Source organism: Schistocerca gregaria, chromosome 4, assembly GCF_023897955.1.
Source record: "Schistocerca gregaria isolate iqSchGreg1 chromosome 4, iqSchGreg1.2, whole genome shotgun sequence".
Lineage (NCBI taxonomy): Eukaryota > Metazoa > Arthropoda > Insecta > Orthoptera > Acrididae > Schistocerca > Schistocerca gregaria.
The window spans coordinates 537931317-537953044 of NC_064923.1; the positions used below are offsets into that span (position 1 = coordinate 537931317).

At 45.9% G+C, this 21728-nt stretch overlaps 1 protein-coding gene across 2 annotated transcripts in view; it reads right to left on the reverse strand.

Annotated features, from left to right (window-relative positions):
- Positions 1-21728, reverse strand: part of LOC126267335 (nephrin-like) — a 747526-nt gene that overhangs the window by 114223 nt on the left and 611575 nt on the right. For both annotated transcript variants that reach the window (XM_049972441.1, XM_049972440.1), the window contains exon 7: positions 19573-19717. In XM_049972441.1, the coding sequence (XP_049828398.1) occupies positions 19573-19717 (145 nt within the window). The remainder of the gene's footprint in view (positions 1-19572; positions 19718-21728) is intronic.

The window sequence follows — 21728 nt, forward strand, 5'->3', positions numbered from 1 at the left end:
AGCTACAGTACAATTTCTTGCTCGCCCTTTTGTTTCATTTCAGGATGATAGTGCAGCCAGGATTCATCTCTTGCAACACCTCTACCCAGAAGTCCATTACCTTCAACCAGGAAATATCGTAAAGGTTCTTCACAGCCATCGACGCGATTACCCATCAATTCTGCAGTCAACTGACATGGCAACCATCTTGCTGGCAATTCACTGATTCGCAACACATCATGGACACCATGGTGCACTAAAAGAACGCTAATATCCAAAGTAGTTTACAGTAACAAGTCTGGTTTTACTTAACAAGCTTTTCCACAGCTGCAATGCTTCCTCCGTCAGTAAGCGGCGTGCCTTGTTCGGACGCAGAGCGTCTTCCACAAAGGTTACATCTCTTTTAAACGTTCTGCACTACTTGCACATGCGCTGCAAGGACAGGCACAAATCCTACGTTGCATATCCAGAGGCTCAGCAGCTTCAAAACTCAAAAAACATATTACAGATCGAAATGGTTCAAATCGCTCTGAGTACTATGGGACTTAATATCTGAGGTCATCAGTCCCCTAGACCTTAGAACTACTTAAATCGAAGTAACCGAAGGACACCACACACACCGATGTCCGAGGCAGGACTCGAACCTGCGACCGTAGCAGTCGCGCGGTTCCGAACTGAACTGCCCAGAATCGCTCGACCACAGCGGCTGGCTTCGCAACTCAAATAACATGCAAGTCGATGTTGGAGCGGCCATCTTTGTACTGACACAGTTTCCTTTTTCGTGGTGCAACAAGAGATTACAACTGTTAGCTTCCCCCTGCGGGTTTGGGGGTAAGAATAGGCCCGCGGTATTAGTAAAGAACAAACACTTCATTGTCACATACACGTAATTGCGACCGTAGCAGTCGCGCGGTTCCGAACTGAACTGCCCAGAATCGCTCGACCACAGCGGCTGGCTTCGCAACTCAAATAACATGCAAGTCGATGTTGGAGCGGCCATCTTTGTACTGACACAGTTTCCTTTTTCGTGGTGCAACAAGAGATTACAACTGTTAGCTTCCCCCTGCGGGTTTGGGGGTAAGAATAGGCCCGCGGTATTCCTGCCTGTCGTAAGAGGCGACTAAAAGGAGTCTCAAACTTTTCGGCCTTATATGATGGTCCCCTTTCGGGTTTGTCCTCTATCTTTCTACATGGTTCCGAAGAGCGAGCCAAACTGGGGAAGGGCGCCTTACATGGTGCACTGTATCTGTCGTGCATTGAGACCTTTAGCCGGCTTTCTCGTCGGTGCAATGGTGTCCCGCTCGTTCTCCATCTCTTGGGCGAGGATACGTCCCTGGGTGCGATTACCACGCTGCACTGTGCAGTGTTGCTTTTCGCTGCGACGACGACCTTATACATTTTTGCACCTAAGATCCAGCACGGTAGCCAGTCCGTTGTGGTGGGGCCGCCATGTACCCTGTTTGTTGTAGCCCCTTGACAACACAGGGATCGCTCTGCTGATGCCTGCGCCGTTTACTCCCCATGTATGCCAAGGAGTAGATGCCCATCTCCCTGGGGCATCAGGACTCCCGGCAATGGCCATCCTGCCAGGTGGCTTTTGCTGTGGCTGGGTGGCGCCCTTGGGGAGGGCCCTTGGTCGGAGTAGGTGGCATCAGGGCGGATGTCCTGCAATGAAGTGTGGTACATCATCTCTTGCTGGTGGCCAGCCACCAGAAGCCTCTAAGCGTTCAAGGGCTCATTTAAAAGCTAACGTTTATGACCCCAAATCGTTCCCATCCCTGGCCACACCATGGGAAGAACGAAAGGCAATGAATGATAGTGACATGTATTCGCCCAGGTATCTCGTCTGTACCAGAGCTGATGGGGAATCCTTTGTATCCATGAAGCCTCAGTTCTTTGTACAGCATTTGGAGGACAAGTTTGGGAGGTGGAGGGCTTGTCTAAAATTCGCTCTGGGTCAGTTTTGATAAAAACAGCATCCTCCGCCCAGTCACGCAGGTTGCTTGCTTGTGATAACTTGGGGGATGTTAACGTTACCATCACCCCACATAAGAGTTTAAATATGGTCCAGGGTGTTATTTTCCATAGGGACATACTTCTGCAGTCTGATGACGAGCTGCGCGCCAACTTAGAGCGTAGAGGTGTTCATTTCGTCCGTCGCGTTCATCAGGGTCCGAGGGACAATCAGGTTGCTACTGGTGCCTTCATCTTGGCCTTCGAGGGTGATACATTACCGGAGAAGGTCAAGGTGATGGTCTACCGTTGTGACGCCAAGCCCTATATCCCTCCTCCGATGCGGTGCTTTAAGTGCTGGAAGTTCGGCCATATGTCTTCCCGCTGTACTTCCAGCCTCTCATGTCGAGATTGCGGACGCCCATCTCGTCCCGATACTCCATGTGCTCCGCCTCCCATCTGTGTCAACTGTGGAGAGCCTCATTCACCTTGCTCGCCAGACTGCAGGATCTTACAGAAGGACGCAAAATCATGGAATATAAGACCCTGGACCGACTGTCTTACACTGAGGCTAAGCGGAAATTTGAACGGCTACATCCCGTGTGCATGATGTCATCTTATGCCTCCACTGTCACTCCTGCTCCAGCTCCTTTAGCTGCACCACAGACAGTTAGCTCTCAGCGTCAGAGGACCTCACCTGCCCCCTTGACGATGGGGGCCCCTTCTCTTGCTGTTGCTCCCACACCATCTACCTCGGGAGCAAGACCCACTAAACCACCGGGGACATCAGTCCCCACTTCTAAGCCGGAGAAGCGTAAGTCATCTTCGGCTTCTCTCGCTCGGAAGGGATCCCTTGGGTCACTCCCTTCCCAGGTTTCTACCAGCGGCACAACAGACGCCAACCAGTGGCTGAAGAAGCCACAGGTCGCTGGTCGTCGAGCTTCGCGATCATCTTCGGTTCCGGAGACTGACACCAATCCACCCTCTCAACGACGGCAACCGAAGGAACAGCGAGAGAAGACGACATTGAAGCCCCGTAAGACCAAGGCACCTGCAGTGGCTTCTACTCAATCGCTACCTACAAGCTCTTCGTCTGACGATGAGGTGGAGATTCTTGAGTCCACTGAGGACGTCGATCTCGCCGGTCCCTCAGACGCAATGGATAGAATTTGCATGGGTGCTCCATCGGATGCAGCAGGTGACCCAGCGGCGTAATCTGCCTTCTCAGTCCCGTCACGCCTTTCTCAGCCATGGACAACACCATCTTCCAGTGGAATTGCAGCGGTTTCTTCCACCATCTAGCTGAGCTCCGCCAACTTATCAGCCTTCACCCTTTCCTCTGCATTGTTCAGGAAACTTGGTTTCCGGCAATGTGAACCCCCGCCCTCCGTGGCTATCGGGGTTATTATAAGAACCGGGCAGCTCATGAAAGGGTGTCTGGTGGCGTCTGCATCTATGTCCTGAACTCTCTTCACAGCGGGTCTGTCCCTCTCCAAACACCTTTAGAGGCTGTCGCTGTTCGGGTGTGGACACCACAGGCTGTTAACGTCTGCAGTCTTTACCTTCCACCGGATGGTGTTGTCGCCCAGCATGTCCTGGCTGCTCTGATAGCCCAATTGCCGCCACCTTTCTTCTTACTGGGTGACTTTAACGCCCATAACCATCTGTGGGGTGGGTCAGTGGCCACAGGTCGAGGCGCCATCGTTGAGCATTTCTTGGTGCAGCTCAATCTCTCGATATTAAATGATGGTGCCTTCACACACTTCAGTGTGGCGCATGGCACATACTCCGCCACTGACCTTTCCATCTGTAGCCCTAGCCTCTTACCGTCTGTCCAATGGAGAGTGCATGACGACCTGTGTGGTAGTGACCACTTTCCGATCTTTCTGTCACTGCCACAGCGTCAGGCTTCTGGGCGCCCTAGCAGATGGGCTCTGAATAAGGCTGACTGGGACTTGTTCTCCTCCACTGCCGCTAATGAGCCTCTCTCTAACGATGACATTGATGCAGTGGTTCAATCGGTCACCACCGGCATCGATACTGTTGCCGAAACTGCCATTCCCCGTTCTTCTGGGTCCCCTCGGCGGGTTCTAGGCGTGCAGTCCGGGACCGTGCGACTGCTACGGTCGCAGGTTCGAATCCTGCCGCGGGCATGGATGTGTGTGATGTCCTTAGGTTAGTTAGGTTTAAGTAGTTCTAAGTTCTAGGGGACTAATAACCACAGCAGTTGAGTCCCATAGTGCTCAGAGCCATTTGAACCATTCCCCTCGGCGGCGGACTGTGCCTTGGTGGTCGCCTGAGATCGCTGAAGCGAGTAAAGCTCGCCGGCGGGCGCTCCAGCGTCACAAGCGACATCCCTCAATCGAACACTTTATTGTCTTCAAACGGCTGCGTGCGCGAGCCCGCCGCATTATCCGCCAACGCAAGCAGGAGTGCTGAGAGCGGCATGTGTCCACCATTGGCCTCCATGTCACTCCATCGCACGTCTGGGCCAAGATTCGATGCCTCTATGGCTATCAGACCCCTGACAGTGTCCTTGCGCTCTCACTGAATGGAGCGGTTTGTAGTGACTCCTACGTCTTTGCAAACCGCTTGCCAGAGCACTTGCTCTGAATCCCGCTTCTGCCAACCACCCCTTGGGCTTCCGCTCCATTAAAGAGCGGACAGAACGTCGGAGTCTTTCTTTTCGCACCCACCATCCTGAATTGTACAATGTTCCATTCAGTGAGTGGGAATTCCGCAGTGCCCTCGCTGCTTGTCCTGATACCGATCCTGGGCCAGATAGCATCCACTCTCAGATGGTGAAACACCTTTCAGTGGACTGCCAGCGACGCCTCCTCGACCTTTACAACCGTATTTTGGTCGAGGGTGAGTTTCCGTCGCAATGGCGGGAAAGTCTTTTTGTCCCCATTCTGAAACCAGGGAAGAACCCTTTGCAGGTGGAGAGCTACCGTCCCATTAGCCTCACCAACGTTCTTTGCAAGTTGCTTGAACGGATGGTGAGCCGGCGCTTGAATTGGGTACTGGAGTCTCGAGGCCTTCTGGCTCCGTCTCAGGGTGGGTTCCGTAAAGGCCGCTCCGCCGCCGACAATCTGGTGAGCCTGGAGTCGGCCATCCGCACTGCCTTTGCCCGCCGTCAGCACCTGGTTGCTGTCTTTTTCGACATGCGGAAGGCGTATGATACGACATGGCCTCAACACATCCTTTCTACGCTTCATGGATGGAGACTTCGGGGCCCTCTGCCGATCTATATCCGCAATTTTCTGTCGTATCGTACCTTACACGCGTGCACGTCGCGGCCTCATATACTTCCTCCCAAGTCCAGGATAACGGTGTGCTACAGGGTTCTGTTCTAAGTGTCTGCCTGTTTTTAATAGCCATTAACGGGCTCGCTGCGGCCGTGGGAAATTCTGTCTCCGCTTCCTTGTATGCTGACGACTTCTGCCTTTACTACAGCTCTATTGGCATTGCAGATGCTGAACGACAGCTACAGGGCGCAATCCGCAAGGCGCAGTCTTGGGCTGTATCGCATGGTTTTCAGTTTTCGGCAGCCAAGACCTGCGTTATGCATTTCTGCCGGCGACGCACAGTTCACCCGGAGCCGCGGCTTTATCTTGACGGCGAGCTTCTTCCAGTGGTAGAGTCACATAGGATTTTAGGGGTGGATTTTGATGCCCAGTTGACTTGGCTGCCTCATATTCGGCAGCTTAAACAGGCGTGTTGGCGGCATCTAAATGCTATGCGATGCCTGAGCCACACCAGATGGGGCGCCGACCGATCTACTCTCCTACGGCTTTATCAGGCGTTAATCCAGTCCCGTCTGGACTATGGGAGTCTGGCTTATGGCTCAGCATCCCCATCTGCGTTGCGGGTGCTGGACCGGGATACGACTTGCCACTGGTGCCTTCCGGACCAGCCCTGTGGACAGCATACTAGTGGAGGCAGGTGTCCCTCCCCTGCGGTTACGACGCCAACGTTTGCTGGCCGCTTATGCTGCTCACATTTTTAGCTTGCCTGGGCATCCCAACTATCGTCTCCTGTTCCCGCAATCGGTCGTCCATGTGCCAGAACGTCGGCCTCGGTCAGGTTGTACGATGTCGGTCCGAGTCAAACAGCTTCTTTCCGGGCTTTGGGTTCTCACTGTTCCATCTCCTTTCCAGGCCATATTGCGTACACCCCCATGATGTGTTCCTCGCCCTTGCCTACGGCTCGACTTGGCACAGGGCTCGAAGGACCTCGTCCCTCCAGAGGCCTTCCGCCGCTTTTATTCCATCCAGGCCACGTATCAGGGCTCTGGCGTTGTTTACACTGACAGTTCGATGGTTACTGGTCGTGTTGGTTATGCGCTAACTCTAGGGGACCATTCCGAACAACGCTCCTTGCCAGATGGCTGCAGCGTTTACACTGCTGAGCTGGTCTCCATCTTTCGAGCCCTAGAGTATATCCGCTCCTGCTCAGGTGAGTCCTACGGTATCTGTAGCGACTCCCTGAGCGGTTTACGAGCTCTCGACCAGTGTTTCCCTCGTTCTCGTCTGGTGATGGCTATCCAGGAGTCCCTGTGTACTCTTGCGCGTTGCGGCCGCTCTGTGGTCTTCGTGTGGACACCAGGCCATGTTGGGATACCCGGCAATGAGAATGTTGACCGCCTGGCGAAAGGGGCCACCAGTACATCATCTCTGTACATTGGCCTCCCGGAAACAGATTTGCGAGCGTTCCTACGCAGCAAAATTCTGGATCTTTGGGACACTGAATGGCGCGCCCTGCCTTCACGAAACAAACTTCGGGCCATCAAGGAGGCTACGGTGTGTGGTGCTCCTCCTTGCGGGCCTCTCGCAAGGAGTCTGTTGCCCTCTGCCGGCTGCGCATTGGGCACACATGGCTGACGCACGGCCACCTATTGCGACGTGAGGACCCACCTTTATGTCGCTGCGGCTCCGTTTTCACAGTGGTCCACATTTTATTGGACTGTCCACTTTTGGCTGTGCTCAGGCAGTCGTTCGCCCTGCCTGACACGCTCCCTGCGCTTTTAACAGATGACTCTGCTATGGCTGACTTAGTTTTACGTTTTATTCGGTCAGGGGGTTTTTATCGTTTAATCTGAGTGTTTCTGTTTCATTTTATTGTATTGTGTTGATTCTGGCCTTTGGCCTACGATTTTAAACTGAGTTTTTAATGTGTTCTCGGTGGTTGGCTTTTCCTTTTTTTATCCCTCTGGTCGGCCAACCGCCGCCACACTCTGTGTGGTTTTACTTTGTTTTGTCTGTTCTTTATCTGAGTATTTCTTGTCCTGTGTCGTCTGCCGTCTTTCCTGTTGTTCGTTTTTCTTCTCTTTAGTAGGTTTTAGTGTTTTTTTTTTTTTTTTTTTTTTTTAACGGACTGATGACCGAAGCAGTCTGGTCCCTTTAACCCCCCACAAACCAACCAACCAACTGTTAGTCACTTGAAGGAGTTATTTCAGTAGTGGTACAAGTCCACTTTTGTTCATTCTGAGATACAGAGTCTTAAGGTTAAATGAGCGCTGAAAAACCTGCTTTTGAGTTATCAGAAATATTCTAGCATATGTCTGCTTGCTAGAGATGAATCTTTCTTTCTGTTTGTTTGGACCATTAATGTCAGAAGCATTACAAACAGGAAAGTGGAGGTAACGAACTTGTACCACTATTGAAATAAGCCCTTCATTTGTCGTAACGCAAGGATAGCCCCTGCCAACTGCCATATCAGTACTGCAACATGTAGGAACTTTATTCTTCTGTTTAGGTCTTCATTTGAATCGCCCTCGTGATCTGCATTGTAAAGGACGAAAGTAATATCCTTAACAACAGTTTGCTAAAGAGTTCTTGAACATATTCTAAGTTCGAATATAAGAAATTACTTAGTACAGAAAAGTTTCTGTCCACAAATCAGCACTGATTTACAACGCATCTGTCGTGCGAATCTCAGATTGCCCTTTTCTCATCTGATACTCTGCACATCATGAATAGAGCGCAAAAGCCAGATCCTGTATCCCTAGATTTCCGGGAAGCGTGCAACAGGATGCTCCAATGCCGACGCTACAGATCCAATCACACGGTATAATTTCCTAGATGAGTGAGTGGCTCGAAGACCTTTTAAGTAATAGAACGCAGTATGGTGTCCTCGACGGTGAGTTTTGATCAGGGACAAGGTTATCGTCAGGAGTGACACAGGGAAGTGTGATACGATCGCTTTGATTCTCTGTGTATATAAATGACCTGACGTACAGGTAGAACAGCAGTTTATTGCTGTTTGCTGATGACGCTGTGGTGCACAGAAAGGTGTAGTTGAGTGTCTATAGGAAAATAGAAGACGACTTAGAAAAAATTCGTAGTTCCTGTGATACTGACAGCTAGCTCTCAAGACAGTCAACGTTGATTAAATAACTAGGCATTACACTACCAAATGATATGAAATGGAATGAGCACATCAGTTTGACAGTATAGCGGGTGTAGGTCACCCACATAGAATACGGGGAATAGAGGCCTAGCGACAGTGGCACTCTTACTGACTACTGTTAGTGTGTTTGAGTAACCCATCTTGTCTGAGTAGGATTCGATCAGCATCCAAGTATTACGGATGTCCTTCACGAATTTAGATGGGAGTACCTGGGAAAAGACGACACCCTTTCTGAAAGGCACTGTTGCGGAAATATAGAGAACCAACATCTGGGGCCGACTGCACGACGATTCTACTGCCGCCTACCTGTATTTCACGTAAGGACCATGAACATAAGATGCGAGGAATTAATGCTCGTACGGGGCTTTGAGACAGTCGTTTTTTGCTTGCTCCATTTGGATGTAGAACAGGTAAGGAAGTAACAAGTACTGGTACAAAATCCCTCCGCCATGCAGCGTACGATGGATCGCGGAATATGTATGTAGATCTAGATGTTGATATATGATTCCTTTCATGTCGGTGTTGATGCTGGTGAACGGAGGAAGGTATTGGTGGGAGACGAGAGGGCCCATTTAAACGACGCATTCCGACCAAGAAAACTAATATCTTTAGAGAATAAAACAATAATGCCTCTGCAGCTTCGAAATGGCGGAATAAGTAAACGACGAGCGACGGGCCGCTGTTCATCGGGGACCACGGGCAGCAGCTGGCGCGGCGATTCATTATTGAGAGGAAGCGGATTACAGCGTCCCAGTAACGGCGCCGCCATTCACTGGGCTGCGGGCAAAACGCGCCGCGCCAGATTACTATGAGCGGCTCCCACTCAATGCAAATTATACATCAACACGCCGCATGGCCGCCGCGGGAAGCCGTAAATAATGCGCCTACAGCGCCGCATCGCCACAGCGGCCAGTTTGCCAATCAGGGCGTCCGCTCGCCGCGCGCCACGCGCTCCGCCCGGAAGAAACCACCCGCTCGTCCTAATGGCGAAATTGAGGCCACTGCCCAATTATGATCACGTGAAAAATTCCATGTGCGGCTACCGAGTAAATTTTCCATTCCATAACGAGCGTTAGTCGCCTGTACAATAAAAAAAAATAAAAATAAAAAAAACTGGAGAAATAGATCCTCGAAAACAAAACTAATGTTGCATTATGGAGTTAGTGAGCTAACATTCCTCGTCGTGATATCGGGCTTTTTCGATTTGCTTGTAGTCTACATTGCTTGTGTCGTTTAATACCATCTACCTCAGCCATGGGCAACCTTGGGGATCCGCAGGCCTGATTCACATACTTATTGAATGAAGTAGACTACGGCAGAAATTTTTGTATCCTAATTTTTTTAGTGGTTTATTATGTTCCTTGGAGTGTCTGTTTTTAAGATTCATTCATATCAAACGCGCCACAACTGTTAAAATATGATAAAACCGCGATTTACTGCATGGGGGTCAGGCACATCCGAGGAGCTCGAATACAACCAATGGTTACATAATTAGTGACGGAACAGGCGTACTCTGATATGTCCGAAAGGACAGATAGCATCTTCATTTTATATATAGGTCATATGACCATCTTCTTCTGTACAGATACACAAAAAGTGCCCGAGCTCTTACGGAAATCGGTTGTAAAGCCGCGGGTTATGAGTATATTGGGCAGGATCACTAAGAATACAGTGCGGGACAGTAAGATGAGAATGTGGGTGTCACGGGTGGCGTGACAGAGATAAGTCGCTGCATTCGCTCTATCCTCTGTGTCCTCTGCGGCTGAGATCTATAGAGAGTCTAACATGTAAGCAGGAGATCCCCGGTTCGAGTCTTGGTCGAGGCACACATTTCCAACTCTCCCCGTTGACTTATATCAACACCTGTATGCACCTAAGGGTATTCATTTCATTGTAAAATTCAATTCTCAACTAGATTTCTCTTCGTAACATGATTCGTTTACGGTAAACAGTCTGAAAGCACGTGCTTGCCACGCGTCTGCTTAGTTTGTCATTTCGCATTTTTTTTTATAGAAGTAAAACTTGATTCTTGAAAATGACAAACGTATTTATAAGGATAGAAAAGGTTCTAAAAGTAATGAATATTGTAAAAAAACGGTTCGATTCGTAACCAGAAGCCAGTTAACTGTCGTAATTTCGTGAAAATGAGAGTAGACATCGACGAGGAAAAGACCAACTGCACAGTGCAGGCATTTTTTTAATTACACCAGGTATTATGTTAGACAATATCGTCAGTTTCAAAGCAGTTTTTGAAATTTTGTTCTAGGTCAGACGTTGTGGCGTTCAGGGCTCCCACCAACCAACCACGCACTCCATGAAGGTCTCTCGTCGGCCTGCCGGTGTGGCCAGGCGGTTCTAGACGCATCAGTCTACAACTGCGCGACCGCTCCGGTCGCAGTTTCGAATCCTGCCTCGGGCATGGATGTGTGTGGTGTCCTTCGGTTAGTTAGGTTTAAGCAGTTCTAAGTTCTATGGAACTGATGACCTCAGATGTTAAGTCCCATAGTGCTCAGGGCAATTTGAACCATTTCTCTCGTCGTAGCTGTGTGATGTTCTCTGGATGCAAGTTTTGGGTGTGTCTTAAGGGCGTATAATAAAGGTCTAAAGTCGATTTTGTAATTTGATATGTCAGTTTATTGATAAAAAATCTAGAATGTCGGTTCCAAAATCGGGCGTCACCCTGGGCGGTCCCCTTCACCTCGCTGGCCGGCTCGTCATCTGACACTACGGCAGCACTCTATTGCATAAAGTCGAAACACCTGAGCCCGTGACGTTAATTTTCTATGGGGTAATGGGCCGATACAAATGGCATCAATGGCACCACATTCTCAATGCGCCAGGCCAACAAAGTATGCCTCAAAACTCGCGTTTTTAGGAGTACTTTCGTTCAATGTTTCAGATGTTTAAATTTTATATCTGTCGTAAATATTGTTTACTTACTTACGACATTTTACAATAGTTGTCTTAAAAATTCCACTGCAAAATTCTGCAACGCCATTAGCAAGTAAACGATTTCCGTGACACGGAAAAAATTTAAATATGTCATGACGGGATGCCAAGCATCTTGAAATGTTATCATAGAAGAACAGACGCCTGTAAAAGCAAATGTTCGTTGTTAAATCATTATAAATTGCAGTTTCAACAGGTGCAATGTTCTAATACGTCCACAACGGACAAGAATTATGTAACTAACGTTAATACGAGAAAGAACAGAAAACAAAATACGACAATGAGATTTGCGATCTCCGTTGACAAGCTGTAAGGAGTAACTTTGAGTTTCTGGCCACAGGCAGCTCATTCAGTGTTTGAACTTTAGTGTGCTAATATACACCCACTATACAAGAGTTTTTAAAATATTTGTCCAAAAATTCTTTCGATGTCTTACCGCAGAGGCATGGACTGAATCGGCAACTCTAAACAAATTAACCCATCATTTGTTTATTCATTTTAAAAAGTTTAAAAATCTAAATCGATTGAACCTAACGGATAACGGCTGTAGTATACAGAAGCTATACTGAAAAAATGGGAACAACGGAATGGCGAATATCTGAAAATGCGCCACAGGAGGAGTGCACGGTGTCCCACGACTTTCTTTTGCGGACCATATTGAAACCATTCATCGGTTACAATAATTATTTAACTGAAATGAATTTTTAATGTGTCACGTGTTTCAGCCTAATCTATGCGCCCCACGACTTTCGTTTTAAGTCTTACAGATATTTTCATAGCTATAAAAAATTTATAGCTTAATCAAAAAAAAATGGTTCAAATGGCTCTGAGTACTATGGGACTCAACTGCTGTGGTCATTAGTCCCCTAGAACTTAGAACTACTTAAACCTAACTAACCTAAGGACATCACACACATCCATGCCTGAGGCAGGATTCGAACCTGCGACCGTAGCAGTCGCACGGTTCCGGACTGCGCGCCTAGAACCGCGAGACCACCGCGGCCGGCTATAGCTTAATCAACTATTTTCAAAGCCATCTCTATGGGGTTAGGAATTTTTATGAGGTTGGGAGAAATTATTTTACTTTTTTAGTCCGATTTAGAATCATGTTGTACTAATAATTGATTTTTTGTTTGTTTAAAAAATTATTTTCTGTTTTTAAGTCTAATATCTGTGACATTTTTCTGTCGATTTTAAGCATTTTTATGAGATTACAACAAACACATGTGATAAATCTCGATTGTATCTCCCTTTTTTCATCATACTGAACCGAAATAATGCTTCCTCCTCCGCGTATGTGGCAAAAAGACCGTGAATGTAAAAACTAGAAAGATTCGACTTTAACCAAATTTATCATGCAATCGATTTTCCCGTGAACCACTTGCTATTGTAACAGGATATAGAGGGCATGGTAGTGGTACGCGAAGTACCTCAGCCACCCACCAGACAAGAAACGAAGATAATATTTCAGAATGAAGATAATATTGTATTGTCATTCAGAACTGAGTCGTATTGAAAATTTAAGTCTCTCGCTGATCGGGAAGTTAGTTTAAAATCAATTGCAAAAACATGTACGGAAGAGACAGACCGATAGGAAAGCTGCATAATATATACTTGCTAGAAAAAGAAAAGGAAGATCATTGTTTAATCTTCCTGTCAACGTCTTGCTCATCAGAGACAGAGAAGAAGTTCGGACTGCACACTTAAGTGGAAAGAAACTAATGGGTCGAGTTCTTAGAGGAAACATCCTAGTGCTTGCATTAAGCAATTTACGGAAACCACCAAAAATTGCTATACTGTCAATTAAGACAGCAACCCCAGCGAGATAGGAATAACGGACTTTTACTTACAGTGGGTTTACTGTGCGATAGGATAATAAAGTATTATATTTGTAGATAGTTTGTGAGCAGTGTGCAAAAGTCAGTACATAGAGGTTCCGCCCATCGCTCAACAATTGCTGTAACCGAACTGAGCATGAATGACACACGTCATTTCAAGCTGCTTCAACTCTTTGTCATAGATCATCGTAGTGGCATTACCAGATGAGAACTCGTTGGCCAGGCCAGTAGTAATATACCCTCTACATCGAGGTATCTTACTACGGCATGAACAACAGGATAACGCATGTTGTTGAGCAGTAATGTCACAAAGAAATAAAAGTAGAGGCCGAGCAAGGTGGCGCCGAGGTTACCAAACCGGACTCGCATTCGTGAGGACGACGGCTCAGACCCGCGTCCGGTCATCCAGATTTAGCTTTCTCGTGATTTCCCTAAATCGCTCCAGGCAAATTCCGGGATTGTTCCTTTGAAGTGGCACAGCCGATTTCCTTCCCCTTCCTTGACACCATGCGATCTTGTGCTCAATCTCTAATGATCTCGATGTTGACTGGACGATAGACGCTATCTTCCTCATTTTTTTCCCTCCAAGAATAGGACAGGGTAACCGACTTCAACTAGTCAGAAATATAACGGCTGCCGTCCAAATTACCAGAGATGCGAACAGGAGGGCAGCTATGCGAAGCAGAGGTGGTTGTGATATGTACTCTTGGTAGGCGCATACTCGATGACGAATGCAGTCTACTAAGGCGCATACTCGTCGGATTCTCCACAAACCGATACGTTCATCACGATGAAAAACCGGGACTAGGCTGAAAGGAAGACGTGATGCCAATCATGTGTCCAGGCCGTCGGCGGGTGCACCACTGTTCCCAAGCCTCACACTGCTTGGAAGCAGCAAAGGTCGCCGTGGTGCTTCTGACGTCGTCGTCCTGTCCGTGTGGATATCTGTCTTGCCGTATAGAAGCCAATTTTCTAGTTCAAGGTGCGTGCTGAAGTGAGCCGAGTGATCAGAATGCCTGTGCACTTGCGTATGAGTAGCGTTTGGTCATTGGAATCCTGTACAGCGTTCCGTGTGGCGCTGCTGAACCCACAGATTCTGTATTCACCTCACAGTATTTGGAACTTTAACAGTGCTAGCATCAATATCACGTACCGATAACCCGCACTCTCGATAGACGATGATCCCACCACTGTCGAGTTCCGACACATGCTGACAGGCGTTACTTGTTCTTCCGCGAAGCACGACACGAACGCCTTAGACGACAAATAACATTCAAATGCGGTTTTTCAATGAGAAAACGATGCGTAATGTTTCCTTATAAACGGAATGTAGATGGCGTTACTCCTACCTGCTCTGTGCGATCGTCCTGAAACGCTCTTCACTAGCCAGCATATGAGTTGCACTTACGATGGCCTGCATAGAGATAGAGATTAGAAGAATTTCAGGAGCAAATAGGTAAGTCTACAAAGAACGCTAAACTTTAGCAAAGAATCTAAGGCGCACGGTGCCTACTCACATATTTCAGAATCCAGACAGTCGAAGAGATGTTTCCCATAAATTTCTGTTATTCTGTTGGGAACTATCTAAACCCATTAACAAGTAATTGTCGATATAACTGACAGTCGAAGAGATGTTTTCCATAAATTTCTGTTATTCTGGTGGGAACTATCTAAACCCATTAACAAGTAATTGTCGATATAACTGGAAAGCATGCAATACTGTTCACATTGTTTACAATTCAAAACTGGATTTTCAAACAGTACGATAATGACGGGAATAGCTTGTACATTGCTGTATACAGGGAGTCGTGGAAGAATGATCAGTACGCAGGTATTTAAAGGAAATAGTCATCTGTCCGCAGCTCGTGGTCTCGCGGTTGCGTTTTCGCTTCTTGAGCAAGGGGTCTCGGGTTCGATTCCCGGTGGGGGCAGGGATTTTTACCTGCCTAGAGATGACCGGGTGTTTGTGTTGTCCTCATCATCCAGGAAAGCGGCGAAATTGGGCTGAGAAAAGGTTCGGAAATTGTAGGGGCGCAGGTAAGCGCCCCACAAACCGATCATCATCCCAGTAATGGTCTTTTGAAGTAAAAGTATCCAGTACTCATTTTCCTTCCGCAAGAGCCATGAACACTCGTACGATGGAAGCGCTGTGTTTCGCAAAAACGAGATGAACAAAATGCTCATAGTACTTGATGCACGCACTTCAGAGCCCATGCTTACTGGAGTTTCTTTTTTTCTTCGTACAACGCACCACCTCTCAAATACGAAAGGCAAAGAGCTCGCCGTAGAAGATGTTTGCAATGTATGCAGGATGAAGAAATGCTCGTTGCTCTAATGGTATGCGTTTTAGACCACATGTTTGCTCGAGATACTTCTACGATTAATCGCTGCTGTCATATCCCTGAATATTGAGAATTGCTCCTGAAAAACCCGGTAATTTTGTTGTTATATTTAGTGGCATATGTGCATACTGCCTACAAAATGTGTTGTTAATGCATTTAGTAATAAAGAAGTAATAAATTAAAACGTCATGCCGGATGCTGAAGTTCTGTATGAAGAACGAAACTATAGTGAACAATAAATTTTGTTCTTTTCATTATTTTATTTAGCGGTGTCATGAACAAAACGTTTCGAAAACGTTGGAAATTACGCGTAATGTTTGTTGGAAGACAAGTGCTCTCACTCTCAAACACTGGAAAAATATAGACTGGGTAATTTGTTTGCCATGTCTTACAGTGCCTCAAGGCACATAGATTACACAGTTTCTAATTCTAATACTTGTCGCATTGGATTAAACCTTTACATAAGATTGTACCTTTTGATTAGTAGATTACGACAGTACTTTAAATTTTTGAATTTAGTCAGTAATTACATGGAATACTGAAAGTCAAATTATTGTTGCCCTTAGAAGCTGATAGATAGCCAACCTGCTTAATGGACTGAATGAAGGGGTGAACGTTTTTAGGCATTTAGTAATACAGCCTCATTTACCTAATCTGAGCTCTAACGGCATTCTGGAACTGGATACAAGCACTTCTACTGCACAGTCTTGGCCGTTAGTGTATTTACCTCGCTACTAGTTTTGGCTATTAGCTATTTTCAAGGGGTACACTTACCTCTAAGTATTAACACGCAGTTCACTAGCTCGCAAGAGAGGGAGAGGGAGGTTAGTCACGTCTTTGTTGTACTCTTACAGCATATTAGTGACAGTTGATCTGGTACGTCAGTGTGGTTCTTAAGCAGTTTTCCACGGTATGAGATTTGCGCTTGTGACCTGTACCGACAGCATTGGCGGGGTACTTCCTGCTAAGCTATTCCGTGTCCTTTTGAAAGTGGCTAGTGACTGAAACGCGTCAGGAAAATTCATATGGTATTTGCAGCCTCATCTCATTTTGAACTTACGCGATGTAGCCCTAACTTAAGATACCCGTTATAGTAAGTTGTTGGTGGAGACGTACTGAACACTTGTGACACGTTAAAGCACTGTATAATGTCGAGATACGGTCCCGCTTGATGAATGGTTGCCGCATTTAATATTTCTGTCATTGCGGTCAGTAATGTATGTTTCGACTTCACCTTCCACATAAAAAGTGAGCGGGGAGTTCTAGTTTTTTAATTAGTTGTGGAAAGTAAATTGTAATCACTGATAAATTTCACGGCGTACTAGGTTTTGTTTCTATGTTTGAGCTCGTTTTAGACATGCACTTCTATTCTCTTAGTGAAGTATGTAATATTTTGTAAGCGCTGTAGAATCTTTTCGTTCCAAAAATACAGTAAGAATACAGGGGTGTCAGAGAACAAATATACCTAGCCTTACGCAGGAACTGATTTCTGTTTCAAGCTTGTCAAACAAGGATAACCACAACCAACAAACAAAGAAAAAGAAACGGAAAGCTAGGAAAGAACCAAGTGAATTTTATTATCTGTGAAGCAGTATCACTTACGTAAGTGAATCATGAAGAATAATTTAGTAACGGCAGAAAATTGAAATGGACCGTATAGGGGGCAAACTAAAACCGGAGCCATGAAGTAGGAACGGCAGAGAAACGTGACATTTACCAAAACTTAAGAAAACTAAATGTCACGACTCACACACACACACACACACACACACACACACACACACACACACACGCTTGTATATAATACCTCTCTTGTGCCATCCTCTTCCTCTCAGAGTAGTACTTGCAACCTACGTCCTCAAGTATTTTCTGGATGTATTCAATTTCTGCCTTCCTCTACAGTTTTTACTTTCTGCAGTCAATCTAGCACCACTGAAGTCATTCCCTGATGTCTTAACAGATGTCCTATAGTCCTGTCTCTTGTGCTCTTTCCTCTCATATTCTGAACGGAACCTCCTCGTTCCTCACCTTACCACCAAATTTTTAACATTCCTCTGTAGCACCACATCTTAAATGCTTCGATTCCATTCCGTTCCGGTTTTCCCACGGTTCATGTTTCACTACCATACAGTGCTGTGCTCCATACGTATATTCTCAGAACTTTCTTCCTCTAAGGCCTATGTTTGATACTAGTAGACTTCTCTTGGCCAGGAACGCCCCATTTGACAGTGCTAATCTGATCTTGATATCCTCCTTGTCCGTCCCTCAGTCGTTATGTTGATGCCTAGATAGAAGGATTCATTAACTTCATATACTTCGTGACCATCAATCCTGATGTTAAGTTTCTTGCTGTTCTCATTTCTGATATTTCTCATTACTTATGTATTTCTTCAAGTTACTCTCAATCCATATTACGTACTCAGGAGATTGTTCATTTCATTCAGAATATCACGTAATTTTTCTTCAATTTCACTCAGGATAGCAACATCATCTGCGAACCGTAGCGTTGATATTCTTTCACATTGGATATGCATATTCAACAGTAGGAGCGAAAGGAAGCAATCCTCTCTTACAGCCTTTTTACTCCGAGCACTTCCTTCTTCGTTATTATTCCCTCTTGGCTCCTGTACATATTGTATATTTCCCGTCTCACCCTGTAGCTTACGACCTATTTTCCTCAGAATTTAGAACATCTTGCACCATTTTAGATTATCTAATGCTTTATTCCAGGTCGATAAATCCTATAAACGTATCTTGATTTTCCTTTAGTCTTTCCTCCATTATCAACCGCCACGTCCCAATTGTCTCTCTTGTGCCTTTACATTTCCTATGGCCAAATTGATCCTCATTTAATACGTCCTCAGTTTCTGTTGAACTGTTCACAGTAACACACTCTTTGCCCTACATTCCTATTCATAACGAATCCTACTCCCGTTGTACCATTTTCCGCTGCTGTTGATATTACTCTATACTCTTCTGACAGATATCTTTGGCCTCTTTTCATTTTACTTCACTGACCCTTACTATATCTACATTGAGCCTTTGCATTTCCCTTCTCAGATTATCTAGCTTCGCTCCTTCTTTAAAGCATCGGACATTCCATGCCACGACTCGTAGAACATTATTCTTTCGTTGATTGTTCAATCTCTTTCTCATGGTTACCTCCCCCTTGGCAGGCCTCTCCCGGACATCCGAATGTAGGACAGATCCGGAACCTTTTGCCAATGAAGTGACCATCATGATACTTTTTCAATTACAGGCCACATGTCATGTGGATGCACGTTATGTGCCTTTAGTGCAGTGGTTTCCATTGTCTTCTTCGTCCTCATGTCGTTGACCATTGCTGACACTTCCGCCTTTAGGGGAAGTTTCCTACCCCATAGACAAGAGAGTGCCCTGAACCTCTGTCCGCTCTTCCGCTCTCTTTGATAAGGCCGTTGGCAGTATGAGGATGACTTCTTATGCCTGAAGCCTTCGCCCCCAGAGGCGATTATTAATCAAGATTTAAGTGGTGTGCACGCATACAGAACTGGAAAGGTAGTCAACCAACCAAACAGACAGGTCATAGAGAGTATATACCTAATGAATACAAACATGAGGTAGCAAGTCAGTGCATAGAAGATAGGATAAAATTCAGAAAGTAAGAAAATTCATAAATGAATAATTTTTGAAGTACCGGAGAGTTGTATGAATACTTGTGTGTAGTTTTTTTTTACAGAATAAAGAAGAAAATAAAAGTTGGGTAAACATTTGAGAAAGACAGTTTGAGTGCCGAAATGTGTCTAACAGCCTCTGGCAAGTCAGTCTCGATGTACGCAACCCTGCATTTAGAAAGAGAAACTACTACGTAAGGAGCGAAATGCGACTATTAGATGATGGTCACGTAAGCTAAATACGGCATTTAAATCTCTATGGTTGTTTAACGTAAGACAGCCTTTGGAAATTACATTTTCTACAGGAGAGTAGGCCACTATGAACCACAGCTGTATGTCCCTCTGAGTTGTATTGTTAAGCGCCATCGACAAGCTGTTCGTGAATGCGTGAATACTGCGCGAAGACACAGAAAGAAGGCTGCAGCTACCGGAGGCTGAGCTACTCACGGTAGATGTCGAGCTTCCAGGAGTCCTCCAGCGAGCTGTCCGGGATGAGGGGCGTGCTGGCGCGGCACGTCAGCAGCTTGCCGCTGTCCTCCATGGTCGGCACGAACGTCAGCGTGCTGGTGGTGACGTTGCCGTCCGGACTCGACTGCAACAGGCGCCGCCGAGGTTCCAATCATACTTCACCGTCGAGTACTGCCCCACATGATTTCAGTGTACTAAATTGTGTGTGTTGAAATATCAACCACTTAAATATATGCTGTATAGCAATTTTGATTGGGGGGGGGGGGGAGACGGACCAAAGGAGCGGTTATGGTCACAAAGGAAAATTTCCATGGACTTGGAGAGAATTATGGAATACATTAACTATTACAAACAGTTATTCAAATCTGAACTATCTGTAAATTACTAAAAACTGTTTTTGTGTATTCAGGCCAAATTTACAATCGAAACCTTTCCAGGAAAACCGCTAACTGTGAAAAACTTCCACTTACTCAGTTACAATCAATTGCTGCCATTTAATCTTACTGACAGCCGAACATCGGCACGACTTCATTTATATTCATCGTACAATTACATTTCGAAAGACGAGAGCCTACTTCATGATCAATATTCCTGCCCAAAGAAAACTGAAACACTTAATGAACGAAATTCCAGCAAACAAGGCATTGTTAGGTCAGGTATTCAAGTGGGAGGAACCTTTTTACGGACTGAAAACGCATACTTCGAAATTAAACTACGCGAGCTACAAATCGTAAGCTTATCTAATAAGAAATTATTTCACAGAGTTATTTACAGTTCTCTTTGAAAATCAATCAAATCTTTCCATGGTTCTGCAGAGAGATATACAACTGAGATATTGATCAATGGACGTTAACGAAGTAACAGTTTATAATGAAAAACACATCATCATTGCATGATACTTAACAATATCCTACAACAATGTTATCATACTTAAGAATTGACGTGTAATTTGTAGAGAGGTCAGTCATGTGAACCATTTTTAAGCTGTGTAATATTTGACAGATATATACTGAGATATGATACTATTTTGCATGAAAGAGGTGGAAACAAAAGCAAAAACTCGGTAACTGGATAACTGTGTTAAGAATAGTGTGGAGATGTCCGCCCCGGTAGCTGAGTGGTCAGCGCGACAGACTGTCAATCCGAAGGGCCCGGGTTCGATTCCCGGCTGAGTCGGAGATTTTCTCCACTAAGGGACTGGGTGTTGTGTTGTCCTAATCATCATCATTTCATCCCCATTGACGCGCAAGTCGCCGAAGTGTCGTCAAACAGAAAGACATGCACCAGGCGAACGGTCTACCCGACGGGAGGCCCTCGTCACACGACATTTCATTTCATTTTCAGTATGGAGATATTGGCTACTGGACACTTTTGATATATATTTGATCTTCAAATTAATTAAATTGAGAAATTAATTCACCCGAAGCTCTACACACCCACCCTCGGCCCCAACGACGTCGTGTGTTTCACTCGGCCTGTACGTGTGACCTAGCCCCATCCGCCTTTCCCACCCTCCCCTCCCCCCACCTATAGGCCGGAATTTCGAATTTTGGTAGGAATGTCATTGTGCCAGGGCTGTGCTGATGCCCGCCCGCCCACCCCGCCCCCCATGGGAATTAGCATGACTCAAAACCCGATTCGACTAGTAGAAGGCCCTCGTTATCCCTCCAAACACATTGAAACTTATAGATGCAAAAGAGGAAGGTTAGATCAGTGTACTTTATTTATTTTGGTCGGGAAAATCAAGTAAAGATAAGTCCTAATTACAGAATTAATCATAAAGATTAGGCCTAGTTACACAACTGTGTGCGTAGCGCTACTCAAGTATGACCTAAAACAGAAATACAACTCAAAATTTACGGTACCATACAACTGGTGTAATCCTGCTGGGAAAAAATTTCGCAATACCATTCGAAACTAGTGACAGATACAATCGAACTCTACCCTGCATGTACAAGATGGTGCGAAAAAAGGCTCGGATGTAAGGCACTAACTTTACTCTTTTCGTTGGGAAATAGGTTTAAGAGACGAGATGATGGTGTTGGAGAGAGAAGAGTTTGAAAAATGTATTATCTATATGCATACCGCTGGGTACAGTATCTATCGTTAGTTAACATCAGAGTTCGCTACACACT